The sequence below is a fragment of the Cucurbita pepo genome, chromosome LG06, assembly GCF_002806865.2.
Source record: "Cucurbita pepo subsp. pepo cultivar mu-cu-16 chromosome LG06, ASM280686v2, whole genome shotgun sequence".
Taxonomy (NCBI): Eukaryota; Viridiplantae; Streptophyta; class Magnoliopsida; order Cucurbitales; family Cucurbitaceae; genus Cucurbita; species Cucurbita pepo.
In genome coordinates this window covers 5,378,731-5,406,192 of record NC_036643.1, presented here as the reverse complement: position 1 = coordinate 5,406,192, position 27,462 = coordinate 5,378,731, and the positions used below count along the sequence as shown (strand labels likewise).

Genomic DNA, 27,462 nt, shown 5'->3' with positions numbered 1-27,462 from the left:
TCTCACAATCCACCCCTTTCGGGACCCAACGTCTCCTCGTCGGGCACTCATTCATTTCTCCAATCGATGTGGGACCCCACCAAATTCTCCCCTACGGGATCCAGCGTCCTTAGTGACACATCGTCTCGTGTCTACCCTTCTTCGGGGCTCAGCCTCCTCGCTGACACATCACCCCGTGTCTACCCTTCTTCGGGGCTCAGCCTCCTCGCTGACACATCACCACGTGTCTAACTCTAATACCATTTGTAACAGCCTAGACCCATCACTACCAGATATTGTTTTCTTTGGGCTTTCCCTTTTGGACTTCAGCTCAAGGTTTTTAAAACGCCTCTGTTAGGAAAGATTTCTACACCCCTTACAAAAGGTGTTTCGTTCTTCTCCTCAACCAGTGTGGGATCTCACAATCCACCCCGTTTATTCCACACCCTTATAAAGGGTGTTTCGTTTTCTTCCCCAACCAATGTGGGATCTCACAATCCACCGGACCCAATGTCTCCTCATTGGTATTCGTTCATTTCTCCAATCGACGTGGGTCACCCCCACCAAATCCACCCTGTTAGGGACCTAGCGTCCTTAGTGACACATCGCCTCGTGTCTGCCCTCCTTCGGGCCTCAGCCTCCTCGCTGGCACATCGTCTCGTGTCTAGCTTTAATACAATTTGTAATAGCCCAGACCCACCGCCGCTAACAGATAGCTTTCCATTTCGGACTTCCCCTCAATGTTTTTAAAACATATATGCTAGGGAAATATTTATACACCCTTACAAGAGGGTGTTTCGTTCTCCTCCCAACCAACGTGTGATTTTGAATCATATAAATTAAGGTTTATGGAAATTAAAATAAAGAAATTAGCAATATTTAACATAAAATCAATATATAAATAAAACCAGAAATATATATATATATATATAAGAAATAAAATGGGTAATATTTTATATTGAAAATAATAAGGGGGAGATTTTGGTCATTTCACCAAGGGATTCATGGAGGCCATAAACACTCCATAACGTTACAATTTAAGCTTTCTTTAGATTCCTCTCTCTCTCTCTCTCTCTCTCTCTCTCTCTCTCTCTCTCAAACCTTCCCCACGTCGAAGCAGCACTTAATAAACCGCTTCTGGATTTTCATTTTGTTTTTGAAATCCTCATCATTTCAACGACGATCACGAGAAGGCTCGTTCAACTCTCTGCTACTAATTAATTTGAAGTTGAAGTTGAAGTTTCTTTGCCGGTAAACACTTTGATCACTGAATTTGTTAGATATTTTTTCCTTTTCTGTTTTGTAGAATCGACATTGTTTGATTTCTTGATTGTTTTTAGGTTGTGAGAAGGATTTTGATCATCTGTAAATCTGTTTGTTGAAAAAGAGGAACACTAGATTCATCGAAAATGCCGCAGGAATTAAGCTTCCGGAATTCGGTTTTAACGTCTCCGAACAAGAATATGCCGAGAGGATTGAAAGCTCTGGTTACGAATTGTAATGATCAGGTTTCTTCTAATTCTGTGATTTCTGAGGAGGTTATCAATGATCATGAATTGGCTAATCGCAAAGCCGAAGAAGCTGGTATGAATTTAAAATTCGTTGCACTGATTTCTGTTTCTCTCGAATCGATGAACTGTTCTTTCGATTTTCTTTTTTCTTTTTCAAATTAGTTATTTAGATGACTCTCTGTTCAAGGTTTCATTTCTTCCAATTTGTTCATCTTCTTTCTTTTTCCACCACCACTTCTCCTACCTCTAAAATTTCTCTTCACAGCCTCACCACTTCACCTACCTCTTAAATTTCTCTTCACAGCCACACCACATTCTGTTCTTTCTTTCTTTTTTTCCCTCTCTAAATTTGAAATTCACTCCGTAAACTACCAGAATTCAAAATTTAAAATGACTGAGAAAAATCCGTACAGTTCGTTTCTTGTTTACTTTTCCCCTAAAATTACCATCTAGATGATACTGTTCTAAAATAGAAATTCTAGATTACAAATTACAAATTTATTTATTTCGTCCAAAAACCTTCAAAACTACAAATTAATATCTAGATTTTCTTATATATTTTTGTTCTAAATTCACAAATTTATCAAAAACAAAATTGAATACAAAATTTAAATTGTTGTATATAATAAATTAATTAATTGAAATGGTAAAAAAAATATATGATGAGGGCTAAAATGGTAATTTAACTATAAAACTTTCTTATATTGATGCTCATCAATAATACTAGTGAGATGTTTGAATGTGGGGAGAGTTTAATTCCTGGAATTTAGGAAAAGGTGAGTGAGTGGGGGAAGGTGAACAGAACAATAAAGAAAAAAGAGAGAGATGAGAGTAAAGTCGTGGGAGTAATGTTGCCAATGAAACCCAGAATTTCGCTTCAAGTAATCTTGGGGTCCGTCTTCTAAAGAGATGGGTCCATTTTCAGCCGAAAGAAGTTTTTTTTTTTTTTTTTTTTTTTTTTTTTTTTTTTTTTTTTTTTTTTTNTTGCTTTTTAATCTTTTGGAACAGAACAATTATGGTTAAAAACACCTTTAATCATCCCCACACTTCTAATCTTTTCTATCATGTAAGATTTCATCAAAATTATCATATTTTATTATGTAAAATGATTCAATTTTGTAGTTTATAAATAAATTTGGTGTATGTATAGAGGCTTAATCATTAATGAGAAAAGTATTTTTTTGACCAACAATTGTAGTAGGTGAAGAACTGGGAGATATATTTTTGAGAGGGAAGGAGCTCTGTTCTTCATCATTGAGGCATTGCCTTTAGGCGTTATTAATGGAGGGGAAATAATTATATTGGTAGAGATAGACCCCGTAGGGTCTTCTTCCCATTAACTATTACTCCCGCACGCCGTTAGATTACTCAATTATATTGAAGTTTAGATTACTCAATTATATTGAAGTTTAGATTACTCAATTATATTGAAGTTTAGATTACTCAATTATATTAAAGTTTAGATTACTCAATTATATTAAAGTTTCTCCATGGGCTGAATTTGGCTGTAAAAGAGTTGTCCTTAGGAATTGAAGACAAGCTTGATTGAAAAATGTGATTAAGGACCAACAAAAAGAAGAGAAAAAAAAAAAAAAAAAAAAAAGCCTCATTTACTCATAAATTTGTTAAAGATGAGTGTTAAAAAAACTCCATAATTTGAAAAACTTATCAACCCGACCTAAATCAATCAGTATGATCAAGTTTTTCGTTTGCTTCTTTACTTATTTTGATCGTGAGTCATATTTTGATATCAGAATCAGGATGTCGAAACAAATGTCGTTAGTTTCATTCTCTTGCCAAAATCTATGCGGATACACTTGAAGAAGAATTTGATTCCGATNTACTTCCATTTATTATCCTAAGTTTTGATTTGATTGGTAAGTCGCAGTATATTTTGGTTTGGGCCAGTTGTTGTGGCTCCAGATTTTCCGTTTTATAAGTTAGTATATTTAGGATTAAGGTATTTTTAATAAAAATGTATGTTCATATCATATTGAATTTTTTTAAAAGAATCAATGTTAAAGATCACTAAGCGTGCATTAAAAATTTGAGATGAAACTAAAACTTAGTAGTCGCAATTGAGCCAAATGGGTTCAGATGAGATCAAGCTCACTTATCTATGGCTAATATTTTCTTTGTGCTACTTGTAAATGTGATGTTTTTCAGCATTTAGGAGGAATCAAGCAGCAGGATGGCTACGCCAAATGGATCATGGAGCATCAGGAGTACTATCGAAGGAGCCCTCTGAACAAGAATTCTGTCTTTCACTTCGCAATGGTCTTATCCTCTGCAATGTCCTCAACAAAGTCAATCCTGGTGCTGTTCTTAAGGTTATAATATACTTCTTGATGTTATTGACTTCATTCCTCTTGTGCATATTCTGAGTAGGAATAGTTCAAGTGGGGGTGAAAAAAATGTTTTTTTTTTTTTTTAATTATAGGTGGTGGAGAGTCCAGTTGTAACTGTACAGTCAGTAGAAGGAGCAGCACAATCTGCAATTCAATATTTTGAGAACACGAGGAACTTCTTGGAGGCGGTTAAAGACATGAAGCTCTTGACGTTTGAAGCTTCCGACTTGGAAAAGGTTCTAACCTTCTTTCTCTACACCTTAATTAACTTCTGTTTAGTAGTTTTTTCTTGGTCACGAATCACATTATCTCAATATAATTCAGTCTATTTTAGTTGAATGAAAATTTTTACTCAGAATGTTCATGTTTTGCTTGGAATTTGGTGTATGCAGGGAGGTACTTCAGGAAAAGTTGTTGAGTGTATTCTCTGCTTGAAAGGATATTATGAGTGGAAGCAAGCTGGTGGGATTGGGGTTTGGAGATATGGAGGAACTGTACGGATCACATCTCTTGCCAGAAGTTCACCTTCCATAACTGAAAGTGATAGTACAGATGAATCGGATTCGTCTCAGTTTGAGCAGCTACTAGACTTCCTCCATCTTTCTAATGAAGTTTCAGTTGAAGAATCCAGAACTTGCAGTGTTCTTGCTTTTCTTTTTGATCGTTTTGGACTTATACTCTTACAAGCATACCTTCGAGAGAGTAATCGGATTGAAGATTTGCCTTTAAATGCAATGGTAGGTAAGGTTCTTTTTGTGTTATACACCATTTTTTTGCTTCAAAACATCTACTCGAAATCTTAAACGACTCGAACTAATGCTGAACCTGACATCACGTATTTTAAACATTGTAGGTAATTGATGCATTACTTAGCAAGGTTGTTAAGGATTTCTCTGCACTGCTTGAGTCTCAAGGCACTCAGGTAATTGATGCAAACATTCAACAAAATGCATGGTAGTTTAAGGCGTTCTTAAGTTTTATCTATTTGTTTCTACAGCTTGGACTCTTTCTGAAGAAAATATTGAAAAGTGATTTAAGTTCATCATCAAAATTTGAATTCATTGAAGCAATATCCCGATACATCAACCAAAGAGCGAATATGGCATCAAGCGACTTCTCGAAATTCTGTGTTTGTGGAGGAAAACGTGAGGTTATTCATAGGGCTCCTGCTGACCATGAAGAACTGGTTCATGCTCAACAGAATCAGATTCAGGTTTTAATGCGATAACATACTGTATTTTGTGTGGATTTTGTCAATATACAGAATTCTCATAGACAAGCCAATTTTAGTTTTCATCTTTTCTAATATACCTTGATTTTGTCGTCTTCAGGAGCTAAAATCAGCGTTTCAAGAAACCAAACTTGAAGTTAAACACATACAGTCTCAATGGAATGAAGAAGTTGAAAGGCTAGGTGAGAACTAACCTTTTTTGTTCTTCTTTTCCTTACTCAGTTGCATCATTTGAAGTAGAATGAACTTATTACTAGTGTTATATTCTGTTTATTTTCCCAGAACATCATCTCAAGGGCCTTGAGATGACTTCCTCTTCTTACCACAAGGTCTTGGAAGAGAACCGTATACTTTACAATCAAGTTCAAGACCTTAAAGGTAAATAATAATTTACTTCTTTCATTTTTTGATAACACTAAAGACATATATTGGACATATGATTGGAGACATGTCAGACACTTATTAGACACACGCAAATAGTCGTTGAGGAAACACACTGAACACAGGTTGGATATTGTAAACATACATGGATTTAAAAAACGTTTATTTTTAAGAAACGTGTTCTTGCTGTGTGGATGTCCTTATTGTTTATAAAATGACGTCTTATTTGGTGATGAGAATAATTGAATTGAGTGCTGAACCAAATGTCATTTTGTAAACACAGGAACAATAAGGGTGTACTGTAGAGTGAGGCCTTTCTTATCGGGACAATCAAACCAGCATTCTACAGTGGACTATATTGGAGAAAATGGGAACATTATGATTGCAAATCCTCTAAAGCAAGGCAAAGAAGCAAGAAGAGTATTTTCCTTCAATAAAGTTTATGGAACTAATGTTACCCAAGGTATATTGATAATTAAGATTTATAACTAAAGTTACCCATATTCAACATATGTGCCATATGGACTTCAATCTGTAATTAGATGTCACTTACGATAAGTTTCCACAAATATTTGCAGAACAAATATATATCGACACTCAACCGTTGATCAGATCCGTTCTTGATGGTTTTAATGTTTGTATCTTCGCATATGGACAAACTGGCTCGGGAAAGACGTATACAATGGTAAGCACCAAGTTCTTAGTATTTTTCGTCCTTTAGAGAAGAGGAGAATTTGATATTGTTTTTTGTGACATACTACATGTAAACCAGTTTTTATTTTGTTGCAGAGTGGCCCGGATTTGATGACTGAGGACACATGGGGCGTTAATTATCGAGCTCTCAATGACTTATTCCAGATATCAAATGCAAGGTTGGATATGATGAAGTATGAAGTTGGAGTTCAAATGATTGAAATATACAATGAGCAAGTGAGAGATTTGTTAGTCAGTGATGGCTCGAACAGAAAATATCCTTTTAGCAAAGTGGACCTTTCTTCTTTTGTTGAATATCTCTACAATTATATTGGTTTTCTTAGCCACTTGAACGTTAGATATACGAAACAACTCTCAACTCAGTGGCCTCAATGTGCCTGATGCAAGTTGGGTTCCTGTGACATGTACTCAAGATGTTCTTAGTTTGATGAGAGTTGGCCAGAAGAATCGAGCTGTTGGTGCAACGGCTTTAAACGAGAGAAGTAGTCGTTCACATAGGTAGAAGCTTTTCTCCTTTTGACTTATTCCTACAAATCTGTGTTAGGAATCACGACTCTCCACAATGGTATGATATTGTCCACTTTGAGCATAAGCTCTTGTGGCTTTGCTTTGGGCTTCCCGAAAAAGCCTCATACCAATCGAAATGTATTTCTTACTTATAAACCTATGATCATCCTCTAAATTAGCCAATGTGGGACTCACTCCCAACAATCCTCAACAATCTTCCCCTCGAACAAAGTATACCATAGAGACTCTCTTGAGGTCTATAGAGCCATCGAACAGCCTCCCCTTAATTGAGGCTCAACTCCTTTCTTTGGAGCCCTTGAACAAAGTACACCTTTTGTTCGACACTTGAGTCACTTTTTTTACTACACCTTCGAGGCTCACAACTTCTTTGTTCGACATTTGAGGATTTTATTTACATGGCTAAGTTAAGGGGCATGACTTTGATACCATGTTAGGAATCACGACTCTCCACAATGGTATGATATTGTCCACTTTGAGCTTAAGCTCTCATGGCTTTGCTTTGGCTTCCCTAAAAGCCCTCGTACCAATGGAGATGTATTCCTTACTTATAAACCCATGATCATCCTCTAAATTAGCTAACGTGGGAGCAATCTGGACCCTCGCTAAATGTTTATACATCTTCATCTTGTTGTAGTGTTCTAACAGTTCATGTACTTGGAAGAGATTTAGTCTCCGGATCCAACCTTAGAGGGTGTCTTCATCTAGTAGATCTAGCTGGGAGTGAAAGAGTGGACAAATCTGAAGCTGTCGGCGACAGACTAAAGGAAGCACAACATATAAACAAATCCCTCTCTGCACTTGGAGATGTGATTTCTGCTCTTGCACAAAAGAGTTCACATATTCCTTACAGGAATAGCAAACTAACTCAACTCTTGCAGGATTCTTTAGGTAACCTTTCGAGCTTTCTGTCGGACGATACTCGTTCTTGGCTTTTCGTTATAAATGTTGTCAAAATTGAATGACACTCGTTCTTGATTCGAAGTAAGTTATGACACGTTTAACATTTTCCTTAACGAACAGGTGGACATGCTAAGACCTTGATGTTTGTACACATAAACCCCGAAGTTGATGCACTTGGAGAGACAATTAGCACGCTTAAGTTTGCTGAGAGAGTTGCCTCTATAGAATTAGGTGCAGCTCGCTGCAATAAAGAAAATGGTCAAATTAGAGAACTTAAAGACGAGGTTAGTTCTTACCATTCCATTTTCTTCTTTTCCTTTCATGTAAGCTATCCCTTAACTTTGTGCTTCATATTCATTTTCAGATATCAAATCTCAAATCGGCATTGGAGACGAAGGATGCAGAGCTTGAACAACTCAAATGTGGAAACGCTCGAGCCTTCGTAGAAAATCCGAAGCCGAGAGCTGCCTCTCCCTTCCGTGTTCTAAGGCATGGTACCAATGGAGGTGCTAAGCCTGAAAATTGTCAAAGGCCTTTGGATGAAGCTAAAACTTTGGAGGTAAAAAGAAAATGTCAACTTATAAAAAAACCATTACTCTCTTTCATATGATGTGTTTTAACAACATTTGATGATATCAGGCTAGAAGCTACTCTTCAGGAAAGCAAAGAAGGTCAAGATTTCCCTCTACATTCACAGAGAAAGATGCAATAAAAATGCCATTATTAGCTGAAGAGAGATCAACAACAAGTTCCAGCTCTGGAAACCCAAGGTCACCATCTCCACCAGTTAGGAGATCAATATCAACCGATCGTGGTGCCTTTATAAGAAGCAAGGTACGAACGGAAACGAACGAAAATCAACCAATATCAAAGCCTTCATTTCCAACGAAAGTGCCCGTTAACAAGTCAATGGCCTCGATTCAAGCAATCGATAATCGAGGAAGAGTAAACATTGGTTCTCAAGAGCATGAAAACGTCTCTGATGCATTGGTTGGTATCCAAAAAACAATGGCTTCAACAAAGAAGAAACAACTGGTTTGCCAGGAAAACAATGAAGATGAACAACAGTTGAAGCAGTCTGTAACTACAATGCAAGGTGGTGCAAGGAGAAGCAAAAATGAAGGGAAAAGCAAAGCAAAGCAACAGCAGATGCCTGGTGCAGCAGCAGCAGCAGCAGCTAGGATTAACAACAACCAGAGGCAGCCTGAACATGTGGTAACAACATTACTTACTGACATTAATGCTGCTGGAAAAATGGAGGATGCAAGAAAGAGCGACTTCTCTGAAATGGAGAATGAGCATTTTATAGGGGGAGATGGTGCTTTGAAGGCAAAAAAAGCTCGTCAGAACTTCCCAAGGAATTCTCAGAATCTGGAACCACCAAGGTACGTTCATACTCTGAAAATTTTGAGTTTAGCAATGATTAAATGATACTAGTAGAGAGTTTAGCAATGATTAGATGATACTAGTAGAGCGGAAGTTTTGAGTTTTGAGTTTTGAGTTTAGCAATGATTAGATGATACTAATAGAGCGGGAGTTATAAGTTTAAAATTTTGAGTTTAGCAATGATTAGATGATACTAGTAGAGCCGGAGTTATTAGTTTAAAATTTTGAGTTTAGCAATGATTAGATGATTCTAGTATAGAGCTCGGAGTTTTTATGTTTGACATGAGTCAAGTTAGCGTTTGAGCCCACGCCTGAAAGAAGGGTGCTAAAAATATATAAGAACGGTTAAAGGTTTGATTATATCACATACAAAATTGAAAATAGAAAGGATATTGAACGGATCTATTAGACATCTATTTTTTTAAATAGAGTTTGTACTGACTAAATGATTTTGTTTGTGATTTACGATGGAATAGAGTACACGTTGAAAGTTTACCGACTACAAACAAAGTCGAGAATGAGAGTCGCAATCAAAGTGAAGTCATCGACAAATCAATGTCTGAATTTCGAAGGAGTAAATCAATACCTCGTGGGAAATTTTTGGTAACATCATGAGGTATGAATATTAAAAAAAAATATATTTGTAGCTTTATTTTTTCACTCCGTCATTCTTTGTATATTAATTATAATTCTCAAATTCGTTGAGTGACTTTGAAATTTTTTTTAATGAAAAACATGTGAGTGAAAGATAAAACATTGCTGAAAGTAAACGTGTTGGTTCGTGGAAATAGTTTTTTTCTTATAAAAATTTGTGTCACGAATGAACCGATAATACTACTACCAAATGTAAACCTCGAACGAAAAATTGTTAAGGGTAAGTTAAAAGACGTAAATGCCCTAAACTAAATTTTAGGAGTGATTTATAAATAATTAAATATGAATAATAAAAAAAAAATCATAAATTACTAATCACTAATTATAATATTTTCTATAAATGATTATTAATGATAAATATATATATTATTGTATTGATTGTGCAATGACAATGGACATAAAAATTAGATAATAATAATAATAATATTAGGTTAAAAAATACTTAATTTTAAATGATAACAATTTATTCTTTGTATTTTAGAAGGAATAAATTAATAAATATATTCATTAACCTTTTACTCTATCTAAAAAAAAATATCATTAAAATTTTAAAAAATTTAATAATATTTTTAAACTTTTAACAAAAATCTAAAATATATCATTACCATTAATTTGGGATAAAAATTGTTTAAAAAATAAACTTTATTTTTTAAAACGGTTTCAAAAAATACCTTTAAATTTTTAAAAAATTCATTAAATACATTTTAACTTTATTAAATCCTACATCGACAACTCATAGATTATTTAAAGTTTTTTTTTTTTTTTTTTTTTTTTTTTTTTTTTTTTTTTTTTTTTTTTTTTTTTTTTNTTTTTTTTTTTTTTTTTTTTTTTTTTTTTTTTTAATGTAGGGTCTTTTAAGTATTTAAAATTTATAAATGCATCTATCTCTAATTAGTTCCTACTCTAATGATTATAAAATTAGTTTCAATAATAAAATAAAATTAGTTAAATTAATAAATATATAATGGAGGCTCCACTATGAGGATTCTATTGTCATGACTAAGTTTAGGGTAGGGTTATGATACCAGTCATGACTAAGTTTAGGGCATGGTTGGGCTGGAGGATTCTTCTTTCAGGAGGTAAAGTTATGATACCATGTTAGGAATCACGACTCTCACAATGGTATGATATTGTCTATTTTGAGCACAACGACTCTCACAATGGTATGATATTGTCCACTTTGAGCACAACGACTCTTACAATGGTATGATATTGTCCACTTGAAGCTCTCGTGACTTTGCTTTGGGCTTACTCAAAAGACCCCATAGACAGTATTCTTACTTATAAACTAATGATCATCCCCTAAATTAGTCAATGAGATTCACTCCCAAAACCCTCAACAAAATATCTTTTAACTTTTAAAAAAATTAAAAAAAAAAAAAATTTACTGGCCAAACCGTTAATATCACATTTTAAAAGTACCTAAAAACTTTGAAAAGTAATATTAATATCACTAAGCTTTTAGAACAAAATTAATTTTTTGTTGTTGTTAATATCGTTAAAAGTGGGATGATACGGGAAATAATAATAGACCATTTCTAATAATTTTTAAAATTTTTATAAAAATTAAGAGCGTTAATACTACTTTTAAAATTTCGAATTATTAATATTAAAAATATTTTAAGGTTGGAGTATATAATTGATGTAAAGACTTGGATTATAGTATTTTTAATTTTTTTAAAATTTAACAAATATTTTAAATATATAAAATACAAAATTTTTTAGGAATATTTTTATTAAGTTAATCTTAAAAAATATATTAAAACTTCGTGGAAAAAACAACACTAAATTTTTTTTAAAAAATATATAAATAAATAAATAAATAAATATTACTTTAATTTAGAAAAACCAAATAGTTTATTAAACTGAGTCTTAGTTGATGATCGGAGAATTATTTCATCCAGTGAGCGGCCATGGCAGTCACCTGAAGAAAGTTCCAAGTTCAACGGAAGACTGCATTCGTGCTCTCTTCTCGACCACCACAGCGTTGCAACGGCAACGTCAATCATCTCTAGGTTTTACAACTCCGACGACGATTTTCGTGAACTCCGTCGACAAATGACAGCCATGGCGGGTTTCAGCGTCCGAGCCTCGATTCAGCTTCAACTTAGAGCTCTTTCAATATTCTGGTGATTAGTTTTTCGTAACCTTACTTAATTATTTCTGCCGGTTGTTTGGTTTTCAAGAATTTAATGAATGTAGCGAGCTAGAGAAAGGGATTCGAACATGCGATTGGATTTTCGTTTTTCTCATTCCATATGGTAATATCATTCTTGAAGTAGTTCGTTCTTGTGTTGATTTTTATGGTGGAGGTATTATCTCCAGGGTGAAGAAGAGCGGCGTTGTTACTTGCTTGAATGCTAGAGTGTATAGCTCGTCAGGTCCTGTTAGGTATACTCCAAAAAGGTCTTTGAATGATAAGAAATCAAGAACACCTTCGACACCGGAAATTGTAAATGGAAACGATTTCAGTAGTAAGTTGGATGTTAATTCTCCGAGGATTGAGGTTAAACATCGGGGTGCAGTACGGAGAAGTAATTTTTGTGATAAATTTCGTGATCAAAATCCGAACGAGAAGAAGAACTATTCAGCTGGTGGAAGTATGGCAGGTATATCTATATCTATATCTATATCTATATCTATATCTATATCTCTATATATATATATATGGAGTTCATTAATTCGTTGAAGTTGTTATATGTGTTTGCTCTTCATGATGAATGATTAAGTTGAATTAATTTGAATCTGTAATGCTTGTACTTTGGCGCATTATGTAGCTTTAAAAACATTGCTTTATGGCTGTACTCGTTCTGAAGTTGAAATATGTGGCTGAGTTTTACTTAATTGCTATCTTTTTTCGAACTTCGATAGACTGAAGATCCAGATAGGGGTTGGGAAGGTCATAAGTTTCATGAAGAAACTTGTGTGGAGTGAAGTTTTTTCGGGATAGTAAAAGGATTAATATGAAAAATAAAGAGCTTTTTCATCCAAGAGAGAGTTTCGAACGCCATACTGAAGCTTCTAAGAGGGGAAAGGTAGGTTTACTAGTGTCCTGATAGATCTCTTCCTTGAGTTTAGATTCATTTAAGTACTTGTGTTCCTCTGATGGTTATCTATTTATGTTACTGAATCGACCGAAACTGTTCGATGAACTTCGTGATAGAAACCAGTTTATTTATGCATCAGATGGTACAAGCCATGGGAGATTTAAAGTGCTCCCTTTCTCTGTCTTTTCCCTCTTGCCTCACTCAGAGATCAAGATAATTAATTACTCAAAACGTACGCTCCCAAGAATCTGTCTGTCTCTATGTATTCCCTCCCCTAACTAAATAATATTTACAGCCCCACATAAGCAATATTGAAATATTACACATCATATAGTCTCGTCACTCTTTCTTTTCCTTTGGGTGGGCTCTCGTGACATGACCGGTCCTATCACTGTACTTTTATCTCAAAACGAGCTGAGATAAATGGAGATAGATATCCCATTTATATGGAGTATGGCAGGTATATCTATATCTATATCTATATATATATCTATAGATATATGGAGTTTTTTAATTCGTTGAAGTTGTTATATGTGTTTGCTCTTCATGATGAATGATTAAGTTGAATTGATCAGAATCTGTTGTTATTCCATTTTCTGATTGTGACCAATTAGAAGGGTTTTTTTTTTTTTTTTTTCTTTTCCTTCTTTTTTTTTTTGTGGGAATTTCCTTTAGTGTTGGCTTCAGAGTATTTCCTATCTTCCCTTTCTTTTGTTCCCTAGTGGATTTTATCTCAATGAAGCTTTCATCTTTAGGACTTGAAGATGAATTTCATGACAATTTGAGCTATGTTGATGATCACTTGCAAGAGCCTAAGGCAGTATGTGAGACGGAAAATATTTACGGCAAGAAACGTTATGATGGAAAGGTTGATTTGCGGGGAAATAAAAGCAGGCAAGATGCTGAGAAATTGGCAATTGAATTACTTGCAACAAGGTAACTGTATGTAAATTGTGATTCCTGTCTTTTAATTTTGGAATCTGCACTGATCTGATTGAACTGGTGACACTGTCAAAGTAACACAAAACAAGTTTTGGACAGATTTGTGTGAGAATATTCTGCTAGGACTTTAAATTATACGTGTACCGGTCTAAAAATTTTGCAATTTTGTGGTGAATTTGACTCGAGAGTAATAATAGAATTTTTAGAGCGGTGAGAGATTAGATGAGTGATTTACAAGAGGGGGAGATAGATATCCCTACATGCCTTTGGGTTTCAAAAAAGAGGTTCAGCTAGTGTAAATCTGAGTTAGGCTATATCTACAAAAATGAAAAAGGAAAGTTAAAAAGAAAAAAAAAAAATTGAAGTAGAAGACAGAGTAAAAACAAATAAAGTAGCCAAATCCGAAAAGACATTTCCATTCATTTCTTGACCACAAAGAATTCTTGAATTCCTTCCAAACTAAAGTGTCAAGAGGAGGGCAAAGACTCCATTGGAGCTCTGGCCCGAATAGAGCTTACCTCCGGCACCTGGCTTTCTCCGGCGCATATTAGCTTAGCTGCGCTTAATAGGCCGTTTGGCTTCCTCTCTGGTGGCCTCCTTACCTTACCCACCCTACACTCCCACCCCAAGCTACGCCTGCTGAGCAAGATGCATTGCGATTTCCTCTTCTGTGGACGCACCGGAATATGATCCGGGATGGGAAGAGAAAGACTTTTTTCTCTGGCAGGCTTTCTCTCGTAAAGCCAAGCCCCAAGACAAGGTACAATTGTTGGGAAGTCGACATGAGAAAGAGAACCTGGCTGGATTCGGGCTGGTCTCGTGGTGCCCAAAGGATTTTTGCCTGAGCTTTAAAATGATGGCCATCAATGAGTTGCTTGACCTACTTTTGTAATTTGTTAACATACACGTATTTTCTTTTGCAAGAAGAATATTAAGCTTGTGATTGCATTCTACAGAGCCTTCACTGCAGTTGAGCTGAGGAAGAAATTGCTTGGCAAGAGGTTCTCTCTGGACACAGCGGAAGCAGTGATCAATGATTTTAAGAGCAGGTCCTGAATGGCTACGTAACTTATAATAATGTTCTTAGCCATCAGTACTTTTCGACAACTATATTTTCTCGGCAAAATTAACCTTCTACACTTGACATGATAGATATGAATTTTGATGTCTAATTCAACCACCGTTGCAACTCATATGACATTAATCTTAGCCCTTTAATTATATTTTAGGGGGTTGATCAACGATGGCCTGTATGCTGAAGGATTTTCTCATTCAAGGTGGTCGTCCTCCAGTTGGGGACCCAGGAAGATCAAGCAGGTACGTACTTCTATTTTCATTTGCGATCCAGCTAAAGAGTTGATCTTCTTTATTTTCTCGTCTATTTCAACCTTTTCACTTCTCATTGTTGATAAGAAAGCTAGTCGGTAGGACTCGAGAAACTTGTTTACCAATTGGGAACTTTTTGTTATGATACTGAGAATGAGAGGCTAATTTTCGAACCAGGCACTTGTAAACAAGGGGATAGGAGGGGAAGTTGCTGAGAAAGCAATTAAACTTGTTTTTGAAGATGGTGAAGAGTTTGGTGATGAAATGTCCAGTGTGAGTTTGTCAAAGATTTCCATGGATCATTTATTCGTTCAAGCCTCGAAACAGTGGCTGCGAGGCCGGGATGCACCGAAAGAGACTAGAAAATCGAGAATAGTTAGGTGGCTTCAATACCGGGGTTTTGACTGGGGTGTTACTAGAGCCATTCTTAAGAAGTTAGAAACCGAGTACCCTCCTTAGTATTCTAATGAAAATTTCAAGGATTTCGAGGCCTTTGATCCTCATCTGCTTGGGAAAGTATTGATTTTGGGTTGCTGTATTATGGGTGCAAAGAGAAATGGCTGAAACCAAAACTGTTCACCTCCCAGAGTAAGTAGCTAGGACAGGTGATTGAGTTCAGTTCGTAAACTCTATCTAATTCATCTTTCTTCTTCTTTTCGAATTTGCAAAAACTAGCCTCTTAGAACGAGAATTACACCTCCTGAAGTGGCACATTTGAGATCTGATTGCCCTATGGAGAATTGTTCTTCCTTTGTACAATGAATGCATGATTGAGTCCCTGTTTGGTGATGAAAAGTTTGGTTTGATTTATATTATTGGGTTTCCTTCTCCTTCTCTCTCTTTTTTCAACACAAATATTGAATTAATGAAATTTGGAGACCAAAAGTAAAACTACCACAAGGAATAAGATCTTGTAGCCTTTCCAAACACATCTGAAAGGTAAATTTTAGATTGTTCAACCATATCCTCACCAATGACCGTGACCCGAAAGGCCCATATTTTGCCCAAAGTTCGGGTCGGGTTTAGTCCAAGAGTTGATCTTTGATGGATTTGTGCAAGAGGTTCATAACATTGGTTGGATATGAACATCTTGAATTTGGATTGAGCAATGGATTAGTCTACTACTTAAGCTATACACAGGCTATCGATTCGAGTCATATTTGTACATGGGAGAATTGACGTTAAGGCAAGTATAGTAGGATTGATTTACGACTTATTCAGGTAAGGATTGCTATGATTTCACATTTTCAAAATCGAATGAATTTAGTCATTTTTATTGCCACCATCATATTAAGATTTGTATAAGAGCAGTTGATGGAAACGCATATAGAATCATGACTTTCTTGGTTTTAATAGGACGAATCATGACTTTCTTGGTTTTAATAGGACGAATCATGACTTTCTTGGTTTTAATAGGACGAATCATGACTTTCTTGGTTTTAATAGGACGAATCATGACTTTCTTGGTTTTAATAGGACGAATCATGACTTTCTTGGTTTTAATAGGACGAATCATGACTTTCTTGGTTTTAATAGGACGAATCATGACTTTCTTGGTTTTAATAGGACGAATCATGACTTTCTTGGTTTTAATAGGACGAATCATGACTTTCTTGGTTTTAATAGGACGAATCATGACTTTCTTGGTTTTAATAGGACGAATCATGACTTTCTTGGTTTTAATAGGACTAATCATGACTTTCTTGGTTTTAATAGGACTTCTTACGAGGGTTGTTTCTATCTACTATTATCTCATAACAACTACTTTTAAACTTATTAAAAATTTAAGGACTAAATTCAATTCAACATTTTGTCCGTTCGGCCCAAACTACACTTACAAAACAAAGAGGTTGTATGCTTTAAGAAAAAGAGAGGTAAGCATGTGACCCAACCCCTATGGTCGGGAGCTATTGAGTCACTCGAGGAACCGTTTGTTGCTTGTCAAATATCGCTAGTCATTAGAGGTAAGCATGCAGGGTGTCGTAATCACTCTTGTGGTAATGAGAAAACAATTTTGCAGCGTTAGCTAACTTGGTGAATAAGTTAGTCATATGAAAGTCAGACTTTATGGACAAACTTACGTATGGGGTCACGTTTGAAAAAAATTATTTTAGAAAACATGAGTATGGAAAAAAAAAATATTATAAACTAAAAGCAAATAAGCAACCACCACAACTTTGATAGCATATAACTAAAAAAAAAAATATTATAAACTAAAAGCAAATAAGCAACCACCACAACTTTGATAGCATATAACTCCGGTAAGAAGAATTCACAAATAGTCACCTTCTCTATAATATAATACATTTAGAGCATATGATTTTGGTAATCAATACAACTTTGGATTGACACAAAGACCAATTTAAAAGAGGTTTGAAACAGGCATATAGCCATAAACAACGACATGACTAGGACATGAAGGAAGTTCACCTTCATTGAGAGGAGGGTTGTGCTCTTGTTTCTTCCTTGAGAATAGAAACAAATCATTGATAGTCATTTGTTCAATGGTTCAGTTATTTGTAGATATTTGATGTTTGAAGTTTTTTGTAATTGATGTTTTAGTTCTACAAATGAGATTTGCAATACAAAGATCCTTGAGACGAAAACTTCCTCTGCAGGGTCGATTGAATCATCACCGGCTTTTCCGCCTTGGGGTCATCGGCAGCAGCTTTCCCCAATTCGACACTTCGAATCTCCTCGAGCATGGCGACTATACTTTTCATGGGGGGTCGATCGTCGGACTTGACGCTGACACAGATCAACGCGACGTCTAGGGTTTGAAGAATTTCGCGCATTGTGGGTTCGGTTCTTTCTCTGAGCTTCGAGTCTAAAATGTCGGCTGGGTTTTTCTTTGTGGCTAAATGGTCTCTAACCCATTGCGCCAAATTACCTTCTCCTGGTAATGTCGGGTCCAGAGGGTGCCGCCCTGTTAGAACCTCCATTACCACTATACCGAAGCTGTACACATCGCTCTTCTCTGAGACTGTCAATATCGACCCATGTTCTGTAATCACCAGGTAATTATGAATCCATGGGGTTTATTTGCCAAAGGGTTTGGAAAGGGGGGTTAGAAATGAACATACCTGGGGCCATGTACCCGAAAGAGCCAGCAAGTTGTCTGAGTATTGGCGTCTTTGAAGCATCATTGCCGTTGTTTGTACTCACATTGCTGGCGAGACCAAAGTCGGCTAGGTATGGCTCAAAGTCATGGCCGAGCAGGACATTCAGTGTTTTCACATCGCCATGTACGATTGGTGGAGTACAATCATGGTGAAGATAAGCTAGAGCATGAGCCACTCCTAAGAGGATTTCGTATCTGGCCTCCCATTCTGCTCCTCCTTTTCCAGTGTCATGGATAAAAGAGCTCAAGCTTCCATTTGGAAGATAATCATAAAACAGGAGCTTCAAATTCCTGTGGGATCCCCAACCCAGCAGCCTTATTATGTTCTTGTGTCGAATTAATCCCAAAGTACGGATTTCAGAGTTGAAGCCTCCAGATTCGTCGGTTGACCACATTTTCTTCACTGCCACTGTTTTCCCTTTTGGGGTTGTGATTCTGTACACGGCACCGGAGCTTCCAGCACCGATCACGTTCGATTCAGTTAAGTTTTTAATGATATAGTCGATTGAGATATCAAGTTTTTGAAACAGGGTTATTTCCCATTTATCGCCATCTATCAGTAGCATGAAATTAGCCATTTGTGTGCGAATTAGCAAGTAGATCACTAAAAAGAAAAGCACTGCACTTATGCTGATCAAGATTGGCAGGACTATCTTTATTGCTTCTTTGCTTACGTTTCTGGATTCAAACTTGCCTTCAGGAATTACTTGCTCACCTGCAACATAGAGGTCTTTGTTTCCAGCAATGGCGCTTTTACTGAGCTTTTGAAAGAATGGCGTGTCGGGCAATTCGCCGGAGAAGTGGTTGTAGGAGATGTTTAGAGTCACAAGGTTTTCAAGCTCTACAAGAAGGTTTAGGTCCCCAGAGAGGTTGTTATGGGAGAGGTCTAGAATACTTAGCCTGACGAGACCAGAGAATTCGGATGGGATTTCACCTGAGAAATGATTCCAACTTAGATTAAGAGCAATGTCAAGTGAAGAAATTATACCTAATTGCTTAGGGAGTTCCCCAGAGAAGAAATTGTTGCTGAGGTCTAAAAATTGAAGCTTTTGACAGGAAACAATTTCTGCTGGGATTTGCCCTGAAAGTTGGTTGTTTCTCAGGTCAAGTTTTGTTAGTTCCGTCAAAGCTCCGATGCCCGGGTTGACCTGACCTTCAAGCCTGTTGTTGGATATATTTAAAAACTGTAGGCTCATCGGCAGTTCGATTGGAAGAGTACCAGTGAACTCATTTGAACTGAGGTCAATAAACTGAAGAACGTCACAGTTTGATAACGATTGTGGAATTTCTCCAACAAAATGGTTTTCAGCTAAGTCCAGAAAATCTAAGCTCTTCAAATATCCCATCTCTGATGGAATAGTACCTCCAAACCTATTCTTAGCCAGTCGAAACCTCGATAGTGTCCTACTATGTCCTATTTCAGGTGGAATGATCCCCGATAGATTATTTCGTATGAGAAGAAGTTTCGTGAGATTTTTCAAACCGAAAATCTCTTTCGGTATTGAACCCGTTAAGTGATTGTACGAGAAATCAATGGCCTGGAGATCAGGGCAGTCTGAGAGAGTTCTGGGAATACTGCCTGTTAATTTGTTCTCCCAAGCAAAAAATAAATGCAAGTTCTTAAGGTTGCCTACCGAAACCGGTATCTCGCCCGAAAGTTTGTTGTTGTCTACTTCCACATGAACCAAAGTCGAACAATTAAACATTTCCGGAGGTAGTGAACCCGTAATCTGATTAAGACTTAGTTGAAACTCTTGAAGTTTAGGTAGCCGTCCTATACTTTTTGGTATGGTTCCATTTAGAAGATTTTCGGAAACGTCTAGGATTACGAGTTCCTCACAGTCTCCAATCTCTTCTGGTATAGATTCTTCCAACAAGTTCAACCATAGAAAAAGTGTTTGAAGCTTTTTCAGCTTCCCAATTCCTCTAGGTATCCGCCCAGAAATACTATTCTGATACAATATAAGAGTTTGCAACTCACTGCAGTTTCCGATCTCTTCCGGGATTGTGTTGAAAAGTTGTGCTTTATATATGACTATGTTCTGTATGTTTTTCAGCATCCCAATCGATGAAGGAAGAGCTCCGAAGATTCCGGTTTCGGCTAGGCCTAACATGACTAAACTGCTGCAGTTTCCAATCTCCATTGGCAATTTACCTTCCAGAAGTTTATTCCCTCCAGCTCTGAAAAGATTAAGCTTCTGCAACATTCCAATGCTCTTAGGAATCTCCCCACGGATTTCATTGTCTGCAAGTCTAAGATACACGAGGTTCGAAAGATTCCCAATCGTTAACGGTATCGTTCCTTCAAACCCATTACTTTGAAGGGACAAATCCTCCAGCTTCCCCAGCCTGCAAATCTCTTCTGGGATTTCTCCCAAAAGGTTATTTTGGCTAAGATCAAGAACTCTGAGCTCGTTATAATCTCCAAACTCTTTCGGGATTCTTCCTGTTATATTCGTCTCAGATATCACCAGGGTCCTCAAGAACTTAAGAGCCTGAAAATTCGATGGCAATGTACCTCGCAAATCCAGTGCTGCCAGGGTTATCTCCACTACATATCCATGGGAGTCGCAGACAACTCCAAACCATGAACACGGTGTCGGGTCCTCCGGATTCCATGTACTCAAAGCATCTGTAGAGCTTGTTAGATTACTCTTCCATGTGAGAAGAGCTCTACCCTGCTCATCAATGGAGTAACAACATGGAAAGAGACGGATACTTAGTGATAAAATCAAGGCTATGGTGAAGAATTGAGAAGGAATAAAGGGATTTCTTAGAATTGCAGCCATTGTTCTTCAAAACTTATGATACAAAATGATCTGATTTGGATTGAACAAAGGGGAAATCCATGTTTTGTTTATAGGAGAAGAAGAAAAATAAGAACAGAGGTATGTGAATTCAAGATCCTTCTCTCTATTCCTTCTCTGGTTTGGTTCTTAGTTCTTAATACGGGAATATGGTTTTTTTTCCCCTGTTTTTAATCTTTATTAAGCAAACAGTTCATTTTTCCTTTTGTTCTTTCCTTTGGTTAGCAAATCCTCATAAAATGGTTGTTTTTTTGTTAAATATTCACCATAGTTTATAATGTTTTAGGGAAATTCTCAACTTAGTCCTCAACTTTTTAAAATTCTCAATTTGTTCTATATCATTTTGTTCTTCTATGTTTACTGAAAGGTGATTGATCAATAATTTATGCTTTTATTGGACAGGTGCATTCCACGTGTCGTGTTCGATACGAGAATATGTTGATGCTACGATTGAGAAAAATCGAAAGATCAGGGGTAAGTTTAAAAATTTTAAAAGATTGATCGAATTGAGAATTTTTCAAATAATGGTGGTTACCCGTTTTTTCCTTTTTTTTTATTAGTTGCAACATAAGTTGTTGGGGAGTTTTGGTTATGGTAGAAACTATTAGAAATGACACATCTTTTCTATTGATATGAACTACTTTAGCCAACTTATATGGTTATTTATGGTTAAAATATAACCTCTTCCAATGGCTATTTGAATCGACCTCTCGACATTGGAGAAACCGTCGAGGTCTTGGCCTTAACTTGAATATAGTAATGGATAATTAGGCCCTTAGAGACTTGGTTTTTTTCAAAAAAAGATAGTGTTTTTAGGTAGAAATGTTTTATTTAATGAGGATCAAAGTGCGGTGTTCAACAAGACAGAGTTAGTTTACAGTTAGATATATTGGGTTGGGGATGAAATTATATTTTCTGTCTTTGTCCCGGACCAATTTCCTATCCACCCCATCCTCGGTTAATGGGAAACCTAGCGGGAGATGTGGAATGAAATAAATGTGGGGATGAAGATCGGGAATGCTTCTTGTCCCCACCTTACCTCATGGACATCTCTAGGTATTATACGAGACACGTTGATTTTTTATTTTACGAAGAAATATGTCTATATTGGTTTTTTTTTTTTTTTTTTTTTTTTTTTTTTTTTTTTTTTTTTTTTTTTTTTTTTTTNTGAAAATACAAGATAGGTTGTGTAGTGATATCAAAAGAAAATGTTTATTTAACGAACTTGTTCGGTAATAAACTATACCATCAAAACATCATATAGTGAAATATATCGAGCAAATCATTATACTATTGATCAATTGAATACATGAACTTGTCAACCGAGTTAATAGATAAGACTATCACCATTTAATCTGCACTCTCGAATGGTGAACGGAAAAAAACGATATAGTTAGGAGAGAGATAGGTAAGATTTTCACGGAAAAAAAACGACATTATATAATAAGAAAGAAGCGGGATGAAGTAATCTAGTTTCATTCTCTAGTGCCTCAAATTGTGATGGAAGAAAATAACAATGCCCCAAGGCCTTCACACCACCTTCATCTACAGTTGCTGAATAGCTCAGTCAATATGATGATGGGGATGAAACAACCAGAGAAGAACACAAAAAATGGTGCCTGTAGCTAATACTTTTAGTTTACACACTCAGCAATATGTTGTGGATCGTTTCCCAGACTTCCCGAACGTTAACAAAGATCTCTAATCAGAAGAGAAATGTGCGGTGCACCTAGCGTATACCACGCTGGAGTCGAGATCAACTACCGAAACATTTCATAACCGAAGACACAAGGGCGGATGTCAAAAACTTCATCCCAATAGACCCGCCAGGGAAATATGAAACAGCATAGTATGCAAGTGCAAGAACCTGGAGGAATCATAACGTTTCAAAATTGGACCATTTGTGTCGTGTATGATAAAGAACGCGGTAGATATGAAATGGGTATTTGATATGTGATAGAACTCGAATGTATTGAAATGTAAAACATATTAGAATTACAAGTTAAACGAAGTGTTTTGAGATATTTGGACTTTCCCTTCTGGAGATTACTCTCAAGCCCTGATTCACTCATCAATATGCTCGTTCCAAGTTCGAAGTACCATTTGTACAAATAAGAACCCTCTTTGTTACATGATTTCTTCTTCATATGGATAGATATAGGATCGGTGGAGCAATTACTTAGAAGTACATTTTGTGCAACAGCCCTTCCTATCTGATAGAAAAGGATCCCATGATCCTGAACCGATCTTACCTGGGATCACAAATCCCTACCTTCCTCATTCCCCACCCCTCTATTTGTAACCAACAAACAATAATACCCTAATAACCTTCCTACCAATATGTTATAGGTTGAAATTGACGTGCATGTGGTGCAGAACTATGTGAGCCAGGAGGATAATCATAAACAAAATAGTCGGGCGAGTCCTCTCTTCTCGGAGTTCTATGCATGAACTTCAAAAAAGTTCTATGCATGAACTTCAAAAAAAGGGGTCGACCACTGCAGATTGATTGTCGGGATGATGTCCATTAGACTTAGAATCTAGGAAAAGAAGATTATTCAATAGAGAGGTAATGAAGTGGGCTGAACTTATAGAGAAGCAGGATTGTAACGGCCCAAACCGACCGCTAGCAGATATTGTCCTCGGGTTTTCCCTTTTGAGCTTCCAGCTTCCTCTCAAAGTTTTTAAAATACGCTAGGGAGAGGTTTCCACACCTTTTTAAAGAATACTTCGTTCTCCTCTCTGATCGATGTAGGATCTTACAATCCACCTGCCTTCAGGATCCAGCATCCTCGTCGGCACTCGTTCCCCTCTCCAATTGATTTAAAACATCGAGCGGTGTGTCAGCAAGGACACTGGGCCCCGAAGAGGGGTGAATTGTGAGACCTCACATCGATTGGAGAAGAGAACGAAACATTCTTTATAAGGGTGTGGAAACTTCTCCCTAACAGACACGTTTTAAAAACCTTAAAGAAAAGTCCGCAAAGAGGACAATATCTACTAGCCGTGGACTTGGGTCCAACTTGTAGGAAGGATTAAGACAGCATTATTGGAAGCTAAAGGCTTAGGATGGTTTTCCAGCAAAATCAGCCTTCTTTCACCTTACTCAACCTGAGCCAAAGTTGAAGCTCCCTCATGGATTACATTTGGAGGCTTAAAAGTCCCAGAAAAGTTAAAATTCTTTTAGTCGAAGATCTGTAGAAGCTTGAACACTGCTAATAAGATGCAAAGAAAAGCTCCCTACTGGACTCCCGGCCCCTTGCTCTGCTGCCAACGCTACTAAGACAGCGAGATCATCCACTGTGAGTTCACTCAAAACTTGGCTTTTCATCTTTAAGTGAGCTCGTTTTGTCCATTTGCTTTCCTCAAAGGTGAATTTATGGCTGGAATAAAGTTTTGAAGATAAATCTAATGTTTTGTGTGATTGTGCAATTCAACTCCCTATTAGACACGGAACTTATGAGACCGGAACTTATGAGACCGTTTCAAAGTTCAAGAACTTTTTAGACACAAAATTAAAAGTTCACCGACCTATTAGATACCTTTTAAACTTCAAGGAACTTTCAAACACAAGCTTGAACGTTCATGGACTAAACTTGTAATTCAACCACAATTGTTTCTTCTAAAATAAAAAATAAACAAACAATTCTGAAGTAGAAAGATACTAACTGCAATATGGGAATAAAATTTTGTAGAATAATGAAGAAAGAAGAGGCCTTGTGTTTGGATACCTGTAATACAGAGAAGATAACAGAGAGAATATAGCTGTGGAGCCCCATGGAAACGTACAAGGTGCCAAACATACATCCAATAAAGATCACCGTAAAAGGAAGTCTCTGCATTGTGAAACAAAGGAACAAATAACAGAATAGAATCAGCTAAAATATCGGCACGGCGTCGGTATAAATGTAATAAAAGGAGCATCGACCAAGGGTACCTCTTTTGAGAACATATGTGCAAGCTGATTCTTAGGACCCTTGAGTGCAAAGAAGGATCCAATGATGAAGCAACACCCAAGGGTAAAGCAGATAGCAAACTTATGAGGCACAAGAACCATGATGGGGAGGAACAATGCAAACGCAATGAAAATAAAGAAAACCCCAGTTGCTAGAAACAAACCAAAATACATCAGGGCTTTTCCTGAGGGAACATTGCTAGTGGCAGATTGGAGGTTCCCAGGAAGTTCTCTTACTCCTTTAGAAACCCTGTACAAGGATCAAATTACAAAACAATCAGAAAGGATACTATCCTTTAGTTCGTAAGTATACTATCCTTTAGTTCGTAAGTAGTCCCTTTTGGAGGAAACCCTTCTATGGGATGTGTCCAAACAGAGGTGAATAATCTCCTAGAAACTTAAGAAATATTGACAAGATGGCCTCAAACACATTTCGTGCTTCTGCTGGTGTTGTTTTTCTTTGGAGCGAATCTGGAAGCCTTAAACTCATTGATTATTGTAACAGCCCAAGCCTACCGCTAGCAGATATTGTCCTATTTGGACTTTCCCTTTCAGGCTACCCCTCAAGATTTTTTAAAACGCGCCTGCTAGGGAGAGGTTTCCACATCCTTATAAAGGGTGTTTCGTTCTCCTCCCTATCCGATGTGGGCTCTCACAATCCACCCCCCTTGGGGCCTAGCATCCTCGCTGGCACTTGTTGCCTTCTTCAATTGATGTGGGACCCCCAATCCACCCCCTTCGGAGCCCAGAGTTCTTGCTGGCACACCGCCTTGTGTCCACCCCCTTTAGGGCTCAGCCTCAGCCTCCTCGCTGGCACATTGCGCGGTGTTTGACTCTGATACCATTTGTAACGACCCAAGCCCACCGATATTAGATATTGTCCTTTTCGGGCTTTCTCTTTCGGACTTACCCTCAAGGTTTTTAAAATGCATCTGCTAGGAAGAGGTTTCTACACCCTTATAAAGGGTGTTCCGTTCTCCTCTCCAACCAACGTGGGATCTCACAATCCCATATGTGAGTTCAAGGGTTTATTGCTCAATTTCTTTGACAGGAAGCGTTTCTAGTAGCAGGAAATTGAGTTGGTTTCGCGCCTTAGACGTGACTTAATTGGTTGGAAATTTTTCAATATTCTAATGCTAGCAGACTAGAAAGGACAACATCCAGCCATTTCCCATTCATTTTGAAAACCAGTTCAAACACTTGGAGTACGAGTCATTTTACCTTTCAATGTAGACGCATTTTAAAAACCTTCCGGGGAAGTCCAAAAGAGAAAGCCCAAAGAGGACAATATCGGTTAGCCCTAACATTGGGGCCGTTACAAATCAAGACCTTCAAACATGTAAAGCTATATTCTACCTAGCCTTAGGAGAATTTCTCTTCTTGCTGTTTGGCAACCATAATGACATTCTTTGTTTCTTCAGATCCATTGTTAACTCTTCTAATTCTCAAATGGAAGTTCATATGCTACACATCCAACATTCTTAAATGAAAATCTCAATAATTCAAATGACAACAAAAGACAAATCAAAATTCCAAGAGCCTACGGTAGAACATTTCCCAAACTTCCCCATAGCCAGCCAATCAAATCATTCTCAAGAAAAATGTAACAGCCATAGCCAAGTAGCAACACTACAGCAAATTTACCCAACACCCAACAGATTACTACTCAAGAACTCGAGTACCCAATGATCCAGAAAACAAATACAAAATTCAATCTCAAATTCTTTGCTAAGATGGATATGAGGATCGATCGGAGACTTACACGCTAAAAGTTCCCGAAACGGTTTCATTCGCTGACCTAACAGCACTTTCGAGATCGAAACCGATTCTCGAATTGGAGATGCTATCATCGGCAGCTTGTGATTCTGCGTAAGAATTCCAACTGGCGAGCAACGAAGAGGACGGTTTGACCTGATCATCACTCCCACTACTATCCCCTTGCGTGAACCATCCCTGCGCCGTTTTCAGCATCGCTTTCTTTCAATTCGAAGCTCAAAAAATCGAGAAAATTTCAGGATTTGCTCTGATTTGGGAGCAGAAATTGGGTTGTGGAATTGATATCCCCCAGGAATCAAACGATTTTGGCATGTTTTTCTGGAAGAAAATGGTGAGGAAGAAGCCTTCGCGACGAAGGGAAACAGCAACGGCCCATATTATGGTCAGAACAAATTCTCAATAAAAAAATAAAAAAATAAAATAATAATAAAAACAATAAAAAATAATAAAAATGCCATTAATATGTTTCCATGCCAAATTTACTCATTTACTTACAAAAGTTAATTTTTTTTAACCCAACTTTATAAAATAACGATAGTAAAAAAAAGTTACTAACTGAAAAAGATATCTTATTTTTTATCCTTAATCGGATGAAAAATTATTCTATCAGCTCACTCGATGTGGCTATCTCGAGAGATGTAAGGTAGGAATGGAACAGTTCTTTGGTGTTTCTTATTTGTTATCTTCGTAAATTTTATTTATTTATTTACTTTTTTACGGAGATTGGGTCGCTCGAAATTTTTTACAGAGATTATATAATTTTCATTTTTTTATATAATTTTTATTTAAAAACGTAAAAAAAATCATATTGTTCGCATGCAAAAATATAATATAAATTTCAAGATAATTTATAAAA

At 36.8% G+C, this 27,462-nt stretch overlaps 3 protein-coding genes across 8 annotated transcripts; 2 read left to right on the top strand and 1 right to left on the bottom strand.

The window, feature by feature from the left end:
- The first annotated feature begins 1,060 nt into the window (after window positions 1–1,060).
- Window positions 1,061–9,717, top strand: LOC111797147 (kinesin-like protein KIN-14F). The gene is made up of 18 exons (XM_023680071.1): window positions 1,061–1,230; window positions 1,320–1,563; window positions 3,657–3,820; window positions 3,931–4,074; window positions 4,231–4,575; window positions 4,692–4,760; window positions 4,836–5,051; window positions 5,170–5,251; window positions 5,352–5,447; window positions 5,734–5,913; window positions 6,029–6,135; window positions 6,240–6,418; window positions 6,498–6,662; window positions 7,327–7,580; window positions 7,713–7,876; window positions 7,957–8,151; window positions 8,232–8,977; window positions 9,455–9,717. The coding sequence occupies exons 2-18, from the start codon at window positions 1,389–1,391 to the stop codon at window positions 9,591–9,593; spliced, it is 3,420 nt and encodes a 1,139-aa protein (XP_023535839.1). The 5' UTR covers window positions 1,061–1,230; window positions 1,320–1,388; the 3' UTR covers window positions 9,594–9,717.
- A 1,767-nt stretch (window positions 9,718–11,484) lies between these two features.
- Window positions 11,485–21,571, top strand: LOC111796953. Of its 6 annotated transcripts, none has more exons than XR_002815451.1 (8): window positions 11,485–11,761; window positions 11,958–12,241; window positions 13,435–13,615; window positions 14,578–14,670; window positions 14,851–14,938; window positions 17,566–17,964; window positions 18,430–20,956; window positions 21,278–21,374. XR_002815451.1 is itself a non-coding variant. In XM_023679777.1 (6 exons), exons 1-6 carry the CDS (start codon window positions 11,691–11,693, stop codon window positions 21,374–21,376), a joined length of 816 nt encoding a protein of 271 aa, XP_023535545.1. In that variant the 5' UTR covers window positions 11,485–11,690; the 3' UTR covers window positions 21,377–21,571. The 6 variants fall into 6 exon arrangements, 2 of the variants coding, with proteins under 2 accessions (XP_023535545.1, XP_023535544.1); XR_002815450.1 differs by having other exon boundaries at window positions 17,566–18,548; window positions 18,769–20,956; XR_002815452.1 differs by having other exon boundaries at window positions 17,566–19,998; window positions 20,126–20,956.
- Window positions 21,572–22,298: 727 nt separating this feature from the next.
- LOC111797688 (protein transport protein SFT2-like) lies at window positions 22,299–27,007 on the bottom strand. Its single transcript, XM_023680785.1, has 4 exons — window positions 26,593–27,007; window positions 24,813–25,080; window positions 24,607–24,711; window positions 22,299–22,742 (listed from the first exon to the last, which is right to left on the bottom strand). Exons 1-4 carry the CDS (start codon window positions 26,799–26,801, stop codon window positions 22,632–22,634), a joined length of 693 nt encoding a protein of 230 aa, XP_023536553.1. The 5' UTR covers window positions 26,802–27,007; the 3' UTR covers window positions 22,299–22,631.
- Window positions 27,008–27,462: the final 455 nt, after the last annotated feature.